Source organism: Vulpes lagopus, chromosome 18, assembly GCF_018345385.1.
Source record: "Vulpes lagopus strain Blue_001 chromosome 18, ASM1834538v1, whole genome shotgun sequence".
In the NCBI taxonomy this organism is placed as follows: Eukaryota; Metazoa; Chordata; class Mammalia; order Carnivora; family Canidae; genus Vulpes; species Vulpes lagopus.
In genome coordinates, this window is record NC_054841.1 from 27,432,644 (window position 1) to 27,445,663 (window position 13,020).

The following is a 13,020-nucleotide window of genomic DNA, read 5'->3' on the forward strand; positions in this document are numbered from 1 at the left end:
GCGCGGGCCCCGCCCCCGCGCCGGCACGTGACCGGCCGCTACGCCGGGCGGACGGCGGTCGCGGGGACAGGCGCGCAGGCGCCCTAAGCGGCGAGAGGGAGCGCTCGGGGAGCGCGCTGGTTGTATTACAGAGCGTGGCACCCTTGAGGAAGTGTGTTCAGGACCAGATTTTGCCGTTCCTTTTGCCCCTCTGTAAAACGATAAAGTACTGAACTCATGGAACTATTGGGAAGGTGCTTAGAAGCATATTGTAACTGCCCCACAATTAGGAGCTTTTATTTTTTTATTTACCAAGGATTTTACCTCCCTCTGCCATCCCCACACGGGCTCCTTTCGTCATACTTGGCGACTGCAGGGTTCAGTAGAACCATCGCATGCAGGTCCGCGGTGGTGCACTGCTCAAGGCCAGAAAGTGCTGTTCATACAGACGGTGATGTGAAACGTACTTCGATTGGTACAAAACTGGCCACATCCAAAATGAGCACCTATCTTATCAGGTCTTTGAGCCTGGAAAAGCCCGGAAACAGATTCATGCTGGAGTGTGGAGCACAGGGACACACAGCTCCATTCTTGCTTGCGGTACCGATGAGACAGTGACCCACTCCCCTCCCCGCCTCGCTCCATCACAACTCTAGGGCTAGAGTGTGGTCCTTGTAAGGGTTGGGCTCTCACCCTCTGTAAAATAAGGGAATGGCTGACTTGCAGGGAAAGGGGAAAGGGAAAAAGTTACTGTCAAATGCTCAGCAACTTGGAACAAGGTGTCCCAGTGGAGATAACCAGTTCTTGTCCTAGGCTGGTACCCATCTCTGAATGGCATATTGTCTAACTACAGTTCATCACCATGAAGCTCTAAGTGACAGCATGCCCAGGAATGCCAGTCATTTTGCCTAACACTCTCTTTTAAAGAAGCACTAGGTGGCAGATGAGAATTTTTAAAAAGCCTCCCCAGGCCAATAGAAATCAGCGTATCATTTTTTGAAAAAGATTTTATTTTTTCATGAGAGAGAGAGAGAGACAGAAACACAGGCAGAGAGAGAAGCAGGCTCCATGCAGGAAGCCCGATGTGGGACTCAATCCCAGGATCCCAGGATCACGCCCTGGGCTGAAGGAAGACGCTCAACCGCTGAGCCACCCAGGCGTCCCCAAATCAGCCTGTCATTTGAACATTGTGATGACCAATACCTGTTGCCCTGTGGCCTTGGGCTTGGGGCCTATAGGTGAGCTAGGGCCTACTAGGCTGGCCTACCATGGGGCCCAGGACACCAGGAAGCATGAATCTCTTGAAAGACCCCCAAATCACAGAACAGAGATTATTGAACCCATTTGTTTGTTCAACAACTATTCAGGGTTCTTACCCAGGGCAGGTCAGTGCTAGAGGACCCAATATAATGAACCCCTCCAGGACAGTTCAGGTTGGTAGGGAAGATGGACTCAATTTACAAGAGGTGACAAGTTCTAGGAGAGGGAGAAGAAGCTTAGAGGATTGGAGAAGTCCAAGAAGGGGCACAGACCACATACAGAAGCAGGGGAGGGTGATGAAGAAAAAATTCCTGGGGTAGTGATTTCTAAGCTTATATAAATGTGTAGCAGCATTAAGTCAGTTGATATAGGAAAAGGCCTTCTAGGCCAAGGAAATGACACTGTTGTGCAACTAAGAAAGCAAACCATAGTCTAGATATGAAGTGTTTCAGTGTTCTTTCTTATAGCACAGTATGAAAGAAAAAGTGGGAGGGGTGCCTGAGTGGCTCAATCTGCCTTTGGCTCAGGTCATGATCTGGGGGTTCTGGGATTGAGTCCCATATCCAGCTCTCCGCAGCAGGGAGTCTGCTTCTCCCTCTCCCCGTGTCTCTGCATCTCTCATGAATAAATAAAATCTTTTTGAAAAAGATTTTATTTATTCATGAGAGACAGAGAGACAGGCAGAGACACAGGCAGAGGGAGAAGCAGGCTCCATGCAGAGAGCCCAATGTGGGACTCGATCCCGGGGCTCCAGGATCACGCCGAGCTGAAGGCAGACACTCAACCCCTGAGCTATCCAGGGGTCCTGAATTAAAAAAAAAAAAAAAATCTTAAAAAAAAAAAAGACGACTTTGTAGTGATGGCAGCAAAGTGTGTGTGGAGGTCAGGTAGGGCCTCTTAAATCATACTCAAGTTTGGACCGGATGCAGTCAGCAAGGTGGAATTAAAGAATGTTCACAATCAATGTCGTCTTTGAAGTCATCTAGATTCCTCATCACCAACTAAGAATCAGCTCCACTTATTCATACAACGAACATTTGTGGAGTGCCAAACCTGTGCCAGGTTGTGAGCTGGGATAGAGATGACAAATATTTATCCAGGTGTCAGCTTCTAAGAGCAACAGCAACCAGGCAATTGTAAAGCCAAGTGACAAGTCAGACCACCTTGAAGTCTAGAACATGGAAAATTCCAGAAACTGATTCATGACTGAGTGTAAGGCAAAGGGCATCAGGTCTCTGTGGTAGGCAGAATTCTAAAAAGGATCCCCAAGATTTCTACTCCCTGGTGTACTTGGCTGTATAATCCCTTTGAGTGCAGGCAGAATTTGTGAAGATAAGATTTCACTCGCATGATTACAATACATGGCAAACGTAAGGGGGTTATGCAGACATGATGAATTTCCCATTATCAGTTGACTTTTGAAGTAGCCAAAAGGGAAATTGGCCTTGGGTGGACTTAATCAGGGAGGTCCTTTAAAGGAAGCGCATTCTCCTGTCTACCTTTAAGAAGTAAAGCTCCAGGGGATCCCTGGGTGGTGCAGCGGTTTGGCGCCTGCCTTTGGCCCAGGGCACGATCCTGGAGACCCGGGATCGAATCCCACGTCAGGCTCCCGGTGCATGGAGCCTGCTTCTCCCTCTGCCTGTGTCTCTGGCTCTGTCTCCCCTTCTATCTCTCAAGAATAAATAAATAAATAAATAAAAATCTTAAAAAAAAAAAAAAAAGAAGTAAAGCTCCACGTTGTGGAGAGGGCTGTAGGGCAGGGAATGTGAAGCAACCTCCAGGTGTGGAGGGCCTCAGTCCCACACAAGGAACTGAATTTGGCCAACAGCTTTATTTTAGACTGGTGAGACTGAGGGCAAAGCTAACTTACACTTGGATGCCTGAGCCAGGGAAAGCTAAATTTGTGGTATTTTGTTACACAGCAAGTGACTGAAAATCACACAAGCCCAAACAAGCTTTATTGGCTCACATAACTGATAAATTCTTGCCCTTCTGCATCCTCTCTCCCATCTCTCGACTGCCCATCTCTTCCTGTTGACTGTGTTCACCTACAGGTCTTGGGTCATAACAGGACTCTGGCTGTGACAGGTCTCAAAGTACTTTTTACATCTGACTCTGAAATACAGCTGAATTGTCTTTGTCCTGGCATTTCCAAGAAGTCTTGACATGTCCCACTGGTTCTGTCACCTGCCTCAGCCTGAACCAGTCATTGTGGCCACTTCCAGCTGATTGGTTTGGCTTGAATCTCATGTCCACCATTTAGCCAGGGGTAGAACCCTGTACAAAACTTGGGCTGAGAGTGGGAAAGAGGTGGAGAGCCTAATTTTAGGGATTCTCTCAGGACTCACAACACACCTCTTTAACCAGTTTGCCTTCAAAGAACATCCTGCTTCATGTACAGTATAAAGACCTTACAATAAAAGATTCCCCATTTCCTCTCTTGTTCTTCATGCTCGTCATATTTTTAAAATTACTTTATTAAGTCCTTTCCTTCTCTTCCCCTTCTCCCACCCTGCACTTGTAGAAAACCACTGAACTACATTCCATCACTGGAGATTAGTTTGCATTTTCTAGAACTTTATATGGATGGACTCAAACAGTATGCAATCTTTCGTCTGGCTTTCACTCAACATATTTATTTTAAAATTAATCCACATTAATGCATATACAAGTGTATTCCTTTTATTGCTCAATATTTCATTGTAGATATACCACCATTCATGTATATATTATTTTTTATTTTTACGTACGCTATAAACACACAATCTAAGGGATGGCTCAAAGGCCAAGAATGGCTTTAAGAGATTTAAATGATGGGGGGAAAGGACCAAAAGAAAAAAAAAATTGTGAAATTCAAGTGTAGAGTCCATAAAGTTTTATTGAAACATAGTCATGCTGATTTTACCTATTGCCGGTGGCTGATTCCGTGCCACAGCAGTGGAGTGCTTACAATAGAGATCATACAACATGCAATCTTAAAATACTTATCTGCTCCCTTTACAGGTTTGCTCTCCTCTGTAGACATAAGGAAATTAAAAAATTTTTAATTTTAATTCCATTTATTCCATTTCCAGCATTCTTAAATTTCATCATAGACCCATGTTTTTGTCTGGCTTCATGTTTCTTCTGCCTGAAGAACTTACTTTAGTATTTCTAGTTGAAACAGGTCTTCTGACAATGTATTCCCTCAGTTTTTCTTTTCCTTACGCTTTATTTCTCCTTCATTTTCAAAGACATTTTCACTGGGTGTGGGATTCTGGGTTGACAAGTTTTCTTCTTTCAGTGCTGGTTACTCCACTGTTTTCTGGCTTGCATCATTTGATAATTTTAAGCTTCCTCTGTATGTCAGATATCATTTTTTTCTCTGGGCCAATTGGTCTTAGCTTTTTTTCATTGTTTTAGCTTTTTTGATATGCCTAACATGTGTATACATTTTTTTGGTGTTTGAGCTTCTTGGATCAGTGGCTTAATGTCTGTCCTTAATTTTAGAAAATTCCCAACCTTTACTTCTCCAAATATTTCTTTGCTTATGTGATTTCATTTGGCTTCTTGTGTTCCAACCCATCATAAGTGTATAACCTGGGGAGCTGCTCCAACTTTAGCATGGTCCCAGAAGGAACCATATGGAACAAACAGGAATCCAAGCAACACAGGACCCCAGCCCAGCCTCAACCTAAAGCAGAGCTGTTTGGCTGAATCCAGGTTAGGCAGCTGAACTAGTTATATTTGACCTAGATCTGTGTGAGGCATAAAGTGTTTTTGGTGAAAGGACCAGAGAGCCAAAGAGAGGAAGAAAACATTTATCTATAATGACTGACTAGAAATCTGGACAGATTCTTGGTAGCACAGTTCTGCAAAGGCAGTCCAGGAAGCAGAACAGAGCCAGGAGACATGGATTCTGATCCCAGGTACAGGGCCTGATGTGCTCAGGCTGGGCCTCTTCCCTAACCAGCTCCAGCAGCCCTTCCCTTGGAAAGGCTTCTTTGACCATTCTCTCCACGCCAAGAGCTCAGGATTCCACTCTGCAGATGGACATTCTGCAAATGTCTTTCTGTGACATTTATCTTAACCTCACCTCCTAGAGGCAACTACAGCTAATAGGTTTTTTTTTTTTTTTTATAAGACTTTATTTGCTCATGAGAGAGAGAGAGAGAGGGAGAGAGAGAGAGAGGGAAAGAGACACAGGCAGAGGGAGAAGTAGGCTCCCTGCAGGGAGCCCAATGCGGGACTCGATCCTAGGTCTCCAGGATCAGGCCCTAGGCTGAAGGCGGCACTAAACCTGAGCCACTCGGGCTGCCCTAATAGTTTTTTTCCACTCTTTTTTTTTTTTCCCTGGAGGTAGCATATTTCAGTTTCTACCCTGAAAGGTCTTAAGGCTGTTTCTTATCTCTCTGGGACATTCAAACCCTAACCCCCAGCCTCTGTAGGCCCATCTATATCCATGCCCGGTGTTTGGGGGAGTCACTGTGACTTTGATAAATCCACTTACCTTCAGAATGAATTCAGTCTTTTGCCACCTGGGAACTTCCATTTCTTTCTTTGAAATTGGCTATTTAAATAACTGTTATTTTAGCCAGCATCCTCATGTTTTAGAGCAGGAGGTAGGTGGCTATCTGAGCTGGCTAAATATACCATGTTGACTGGCAATCCGATTTCTCTTGGAAACTTTTTTTTTTAAAGACAGTTGCCCACATACATAGTTTTGTTTCCCACTTTTCTATTTGACAAGAACAAATTTCCCCTTCAGCTTAGGTCTCCTCTCTTCCAATCTCCATTGTTTAGCATGGGGCCAGGTTCATGAATACCAATTAATGTTTGCTGAAGGGCACCTGATATAAACAAACTCTGGAAAGACTAGTCAATAAGGTGAGTGTGTGAGGAACCCTCAGTTGGAGGGGGATGGAGCTGAGTGGGTGAGTGGGGAATAGAAGAGAAGGTATGCATCAGATTCTGGAAAGCTGTAGGTATGTAAGCTTCTTCATAGGAAATTCACTGTGGAGTTCCCACATAGAAAGAAACTAGGTCCTCCTCCTCCCTTTCTAGGTAAGTCTACAAATGTTTAGAGGCTGAGTCTGACTTATAGGGTGAGACCAGCAAACCACTTACCAGCTGCTGCTGCTGCTGCTTTTCCTTTTTCTCATTAGAGAAGGCAAGAAAACTCTGTCAAAGCAGGTGATGCAAGAATGAAGCTGACTCAGAAATACCCAATCCCCTCAGGAACTTCTCTAAGAAACGGATTGGCCATTTTATAAACTCCCATCTGGAGGCATTACATTGAGACCACTAAGAATCCCTGGTGATTATGGCCACAGGGAGGCAAATCCACAATGTAATTTGCTACAGTGCAAGAATATTTAGGTTTCAGTAGATGAATTAAAAATTCAAAGGAGACAGAGTAATAACAATCTTGGAATGAGTGAGATGGGGTGGGAACAGAAAAGGCAAGGCCAGCCTTCGTGCAAGTTACAAATTTGACTTACATCATTGAAAATTTGTCACATTAAATGCAAGTTTTTTTTTTTTTTTTAAAGACAACACCTTACCACCATCTGTGAAATTGTAGGAATGAAGGCACCAACCTATGGCATCCCTATACATGTGACATCCTCTTTCTGCACATGAATATGCACAACTGTGAAATTCAGAGTGGAAATGAGCATTTAGTCCAACTGTAGTGTTTGCCAGGCACCTTCTAAACACTTATTTTCGAACAGAACCACCACCTAATGAAACATAGGTATTTAGACCCTGATTTTACAGATGAAGAAAATATTAGGACCTCGGGGGCAGGGATAAGACAGAGGATATGATCAGGAAATAAAGGGCAAAGGGCGGGGGGTCATCTAACACAGACTTAACCTGAGCAGTAGGCTCACAGGTGTGTTATAGCTTCTTTAAAAAGGGCATGTCTAAAATGTTTACAATAAATCACCTGTAAAGATTCAGAGAGGTTAAGTAACCCCAAACCACACATCCAGACAGACTCTCTTTAGAACCAGGACATTTGAAGTTCTACTAGGTTACTTCTCTGAAGTGGTTCAATTTAGTGCAGAATGATAGTAAGGTATAAAATCCAAAGTACTAAATACATTAAGATTAACTCCAGAGCCAGACTATCTTGTGACACCCTCTATACATCTCTCTATGCATCTATTTTACTTGGAGAATAGTCTGAATTTCCTATTATTATATACTAGTGGTGGAAAGCAGGGCTGCTAGCATCTTAGTCTACTAAAATTGGTAAGGATCACTGCTTCATCTTCAGCTACTTAGAATTTCACCACAGGTTCATTAAATAAACTTTTTTTTTTAAAAAGATTTTATTTATTCATGAGAGACACAGAGAGAGAAAGAGGCAGAGACACAGGCAGAGGGAGAAGCAGGCTCCATGCAGGGAGCCTGATGTGGGACTGGATCCTTAGTCTCCAGAATCAGGCCCTGGGCTGAAGGCGGCGCTAAACCACTGAGCCACCAGGGCTGCCCAAATAAACGTTTTCTTATGTTAATTCAGCCTGGTCCATGGCTTATAATTACAGTTGCAAACTTAAGGGCAAGTCTTTCTGATCTTGAGATGGTCTTTATGCAGTAATACCTTCCATTACTTACTGTGTGTATGTGTTGGGGTGGGGTGGGGTAGGAAGGTGGAAGTGGGAGCAGAGGATGGAATTCCTATTGACTGAGCATCTGTTATGAGCCTGGTATGGTGCTAAGCATTCTCCTTGTGCTACTCTATCCAATCCTCTACAATCCTGAGGGATATTGGCATACTTTTTTTTTAAAGAAGGTTTTTATGAGAATGCAGATTAGTTAGCAGGGACTTCACATGTAGGTGGGAAGAAACAATAATACAACAAAAGTTCAGGTGTTACAAGACAGAAGGGAAAGGGGGTAGTGAGAGCAGTGGAGAAAGCAGGCCGAGGGGACTTGAGATAGGGTAAACATCTGCTTGCATCAAGGTTTTTAGACTTGTTTTTTCAGGGAACTGGGGACTACTTTAAAGCCTTTTGATGAACTTTTTTCTCAAGCAGGAAAAGGCCCTGGGGAAGACAGCCTCTCTAGCAAGCAAGTCCCATGAGGACAATCAGCCACAGTTCCCAGAGCTGAGGCACAAGGGAGGAGGAGACTGGGGGGTGGGTTGGGGGGTGTGGGGCAAGGGCTGATGGCTGAAGAACTGTTCAACTCAACCCTACTCTTGGGAGAGAATCCGCTGGTTAGAAATCTGTAGGCAATGGTGAAAAACTAGATTTTTCAAGAGATGTTCAAATGGTCAGTTCTAATTATAACCACAGTTGACAACAGGTGAGGCAAGATGAAATTTAAAGATTGAAAGGAAATTAAAATTCCCCAACCAATCTCCAATTTTCTTGACTATTTTAGGACTATGGTAATTAGCCATACCCCCCCACGAAGAGAATTTTACAAAATAGATTCCTCTGTATCTAACAGGCCCACTCTAGCAATTCAGTCTTCCTGTCTAATGTATAAATTGGAAATAAAGTTCACGAAAGGCATTTCAGATACATATTATACAATAGTTCCTCTTAACTTAAACCACCCATCTAAACTTCCAATATTAATAACAAGTGGATGTCATAAAATAGTATGCAGTGAACATTTAAACAAAACTAGAAGTTTGGAATAACAGCATTTCCTGATTTCAATTTTTAAAAATTGTGGTTAAAGAGAAAGATGAAACAGCAACTCAAGTATATAATCTTGCAAAATTTACTCATTTGGCATTGATAAGCAAATAAACCTTTTCACCTCTTTTACCAGCCTTTTGAATTGTTTCTTTTTAAGCTGCCAAATATGTTCCTATAAGCTCTCCAGAACATCTTCATTCCAGGCCCCAAGACACTCCAAGTTGCCTCCGGGCTAAGGTATCTCCAAGGCTGACCTTCCACAGGGCTTACTGCCATTCACTCAACATCAATCTTTTCTGCTGTCTCCATGGACCGTTTTATTTAAGCACCATTCAAACTTCCTAAAATCAGTGCTAGAGCTGAAAAGGAACTCAGAAGACACCTCACCCTAACTGAGCACACAGAGGACAAGGAGGTCCAGAAGATGGATCATATTATGAATTAATTACTTGCAAAGTCAGGACCCAGGACCAATCCTCCATATAAGGGGGGCCAGGGAAGTTAGGTTTATCAAGGGCGCAGCAGGTGCCAGATACTTGACATTTACCCTCATTCAATCACAAGAAAGCAGTGGCCCCATTTTATAGATGATGAAATAGATTCACAAGTAACTTGCCAAGTAGCCAAGTAAGTAGGAGGGCAGGAATGAAACCAATCCTGTTTAGCAACAACACCATGCTCTTTTCACTGAATCTTGAGGTCAAAAAGTTCCAGACTTCAGTGCTCCTCAACCAATCTTAATCCATCCCATTTCACATCTCCATCAACCCAATATTAAATTCAAAGCACATGAGAACTAATCCATCTATCACACACGGTGTCGGTTGGAGAAGCATATTGCTCAGGCTGCAGGGACATTTCATTTGTTTAAATGTTTTTATTTAAAAAAAAAAATTAAAGACCTTCATGGCACAACTTCTTCCCAGCACAGTTATGTTTTAGTTATACCAATTACAATACAATTACATCCAATCAATCAAGGGGGCGAGGGGAAACTTCTGACTTCAAACTTAAAAAGGGGGGAGGGGCCACTTCAAACAAAGTTTAAAAATACTTAAAAAAAAAAAAAAAAACCTTTCAGAGTAATTGCCAACACAACTGTCTTACATTGGCATTCCATTTCCTGCCATCTCATCAATGCAGACACAGGTAGTGCTGAGAAATAAAGTGTCCCAATACAAGGTATACAGATGAGGTAATTTACAACAACACAGAAGTTGTTACTCTGTAAACCCTTGCCCCCCACCCACCCGCCGACTGGGTCTTCTTTTTTTTTTTTTTTTTTTCATGCTTCTGCAGTGACTCCTTAAGTAGCATTTTAAAAACTTCTATTTATTTTAAAAGGCTCTTGGGTGGCATTTCAGAGTCCTCTGCATTCACCTTCCATCTCTTGCAAGGTCTGATGCGTGTTTAGGAGGTCCAGCTGTCTGCAGCTCCCCACATCAGCCTCAGCCACAACTAGATTCTCTGAGCTATAAGGGTGGGATGTGAAGTCTCGATTTACAACCCTCCTCCCCACCTCAAAAGAAAGAGTTCATTAGTCATAAGTGTCCTGTTCAAATCACAATCCAGTGCAAACGTAATCACAAATTGCATCTCTGGCACATCCGGTGCTTTTAGCTTCTGCACAAATTCAACATGGTCACCCCCACAGCATTCTAGGGCATAAAAGGGTCAAGAACAATAAATACCCACTGTAAGTGGCCACAAGAAAGAAAATCACCCTGCCACACAGTCAGAATGTTTTCCCTATGGTTGAGAAGCATTATAAAAGGAGGCTTTAGCTTCCTGTAAAGTTTACCATTATATTCACGAAAGCTACCACCTTGATCAAATTACTAGAGCCAAGATGGGTTATAAAGTTAGATAAGTTCATTAAATTCAACTCGTGAAACAATTATGCTTGTCTATGGCGCCCAGGCGAGAAAGACTTATGATCTATAAAGGTAGGAGAAAGGGGAACTAAGACTTTAGGCCTTCAAATATGTTGGAAGAATTTTTCCTAGTTCCCACAAGCAGCTACTGTAATGAAAGAACAGGAGAAAATACAGAGCTGATGGTTTTGCTATTGTGCTTAAAAAACTAGGCTTCCTCAGTGAAGCACCTGATAAACTTAGGTGGTTGGATTACAGTGGAAAATCCACTTTACACACACACAAACACACAAAAACTGGCAACTTTTCCATCCCCAATCCCTGCACTGCTGAGACACAAAATGAGTTTTATGGCAAAGGATCCTTAATCCCCAGAGACGCTTTGGCTTGTGGTGCTTTTTTAAGGCCTCTCTGCCCTGCCCGGTACCATGGGTTGAATGAGGGGTGTATAAAAATGGGGGCCTTGGGAAGCCTCCACGGTACAGGGCTGCAGGCCCCTCAGATGTGAACGTGAGACACCCACCCAGCGAGACCTTTACACAGGGAACTTAAATCTAACCTTGATAAATAAAACCAAACGTTTATTTACACCAAAGAATTCCAACACTGGATCTTTCACATATGAAGGACAAAGTATTATATATATACACACAGCAAGGGGTGGCAGGGCTGTAACAAGAGTTTATAGTTTTCCCACAATTACAGGTCTACCATTTCAGTTCCACTGGAGATAGTGGCTCTGCTCCTACCTCTCAGATACATTTACAAGACTGAGGGGCAGGTCTTCTCACTGGATGGCATGTGAAGGAAGGGGAAGAAAGGAATAAAAGAAGGTAGAAAGCTTAAGATGAAACTCGGTGTGGCCACATCTTCCATTAGCTCTTAAAGAGTTGCTAGCATGAAACCTATATAGACAATGTTTTTCTTTTGTAAAAAGCAATAAGTTAAGCCCAGTAACTAACTGAATTCAAAATGGCCAAGTCAAAGAAAACGGAAAAAGGTTTTTCCTCCCCCTCCCACCAGCTATAGCGCATGTGGGGAGATGAAAGGGGAGGGGACAGAGATAAGGAGCCTGGGAAGGAAAGTATTAGAATTTTAAACTGAACTGAAACTAAAAGTAGAAGTGAGTTGGATTTAGGGTTAGGTCAGTAAGACATGATTCATACTGAACAGAAGTTTTCAGGAGCTCTCTGCACTTTGGGTAGATTTTCAGCATCTCAATGAAACTAAGACATATTTCCACTAGATTTACCAGGACAACCCCACTGAAGCACTTGAAGTAAAGTGAGAAAAGTGACCAGCAGTACACTGCTCTTATAGGTTGGGTCCTCCCTTCCTCCTTCCTTCCCACTTCCCTTGAAGAAGCTACATTTTTGTAATCTCTGGAGAAGAGCATGAGATATAAACCCCCCAAAGTGTGGGATGGTGGGGGAGCAATGGTGCACATGGGAAGATATCTCCACCCAAATGCAGCAGCCGGGATTGAGGCTGGTTCATCGGTTCATCTTTGTTCTTTAGTGATGAGAAACTGAATTTGAAAGGGGGGGAAAAGTTTTGTCCGTGAAATATTCCACCTGCAGGTAATTTTTCAGGGAATCCCCTGAGTTATGAAAAGTTCGAGTTTAAAAAAAAAAGGAAAAAAAAAAGAAAAAAAAAAAGAAAATCAGCCTATTATAATTTTTTTTTTTATGACTGAACTACTATAAATCCACAAGCAACGGTTCAGACACGGTGCTTCTGAAGTATTTCACCCCTCCCCGCCAGGCGCAAGCTGCATCAAGGAGAGCGTGGACTCCCCCACCTCTGCTTAGGCATCAGGAGACAGAAGGGGCCATTACTGTTGAGCGCCAGCGGCAGCTGGAACGGGCATCCCAAGGGGGTTGGCAGCAGCAATCACTGGTGAGCCTGCCAGAGGTCCAAGGGGTGAAGGGGTTGGCACTGAAGAAATCCCTAAAAGAAAACAGCTAAGAGTGAGCCAGACACCAACCTTGGAAATCTTAGTCACCAGTTTCTCATAGAACCTATTTCAAAAGTGACACAACAGTTCTTTTTTCTTTCTCTTTTTGTAATCTCTACACCAGCATGGGGCTCAAATTTATAATCCCAAGGATTAAGAGCTGCAGGCTCTTCTGATTGAGACAGCCAGGCACCCCAGTAATTCTTTTTCTGAAGGCCTCTATTCAGCCAGAATTTTACAAATTAAATCTAATTTCAAATTAAAATTAAGTTCTAGGGGCACCTGAGTGCCTCAGCTGGTTAAGTAT

General features: G+C 43.1%; 1 protein-coding gene across 1 annotated transcript in view; it reads right to left on the minus strand.

Annotated features, from left to right (window-relative positions):
• Positions 1–9,744: 9,744 nt before the first annotated feature.
• The window catches only part of CSNK2A1 (casein kinase 2 alpha 1), a 55,856-nt gene continuing 52,580 nt past the window's right edge, over positions 9,745–13,020 (minus strand). The window contains exon 13 of the mRNA XM_041732666.1: positions 9,745–12,706. Within this exon, the coding sequence (XP_041588600.1) occupies positions 12,591–12,706 (116 nt within the window). The 3' untranslated portion in view covers positions 9,745–12,590. The remainder of the gene's footprint in view (positions 12,707–13,020) is intronic.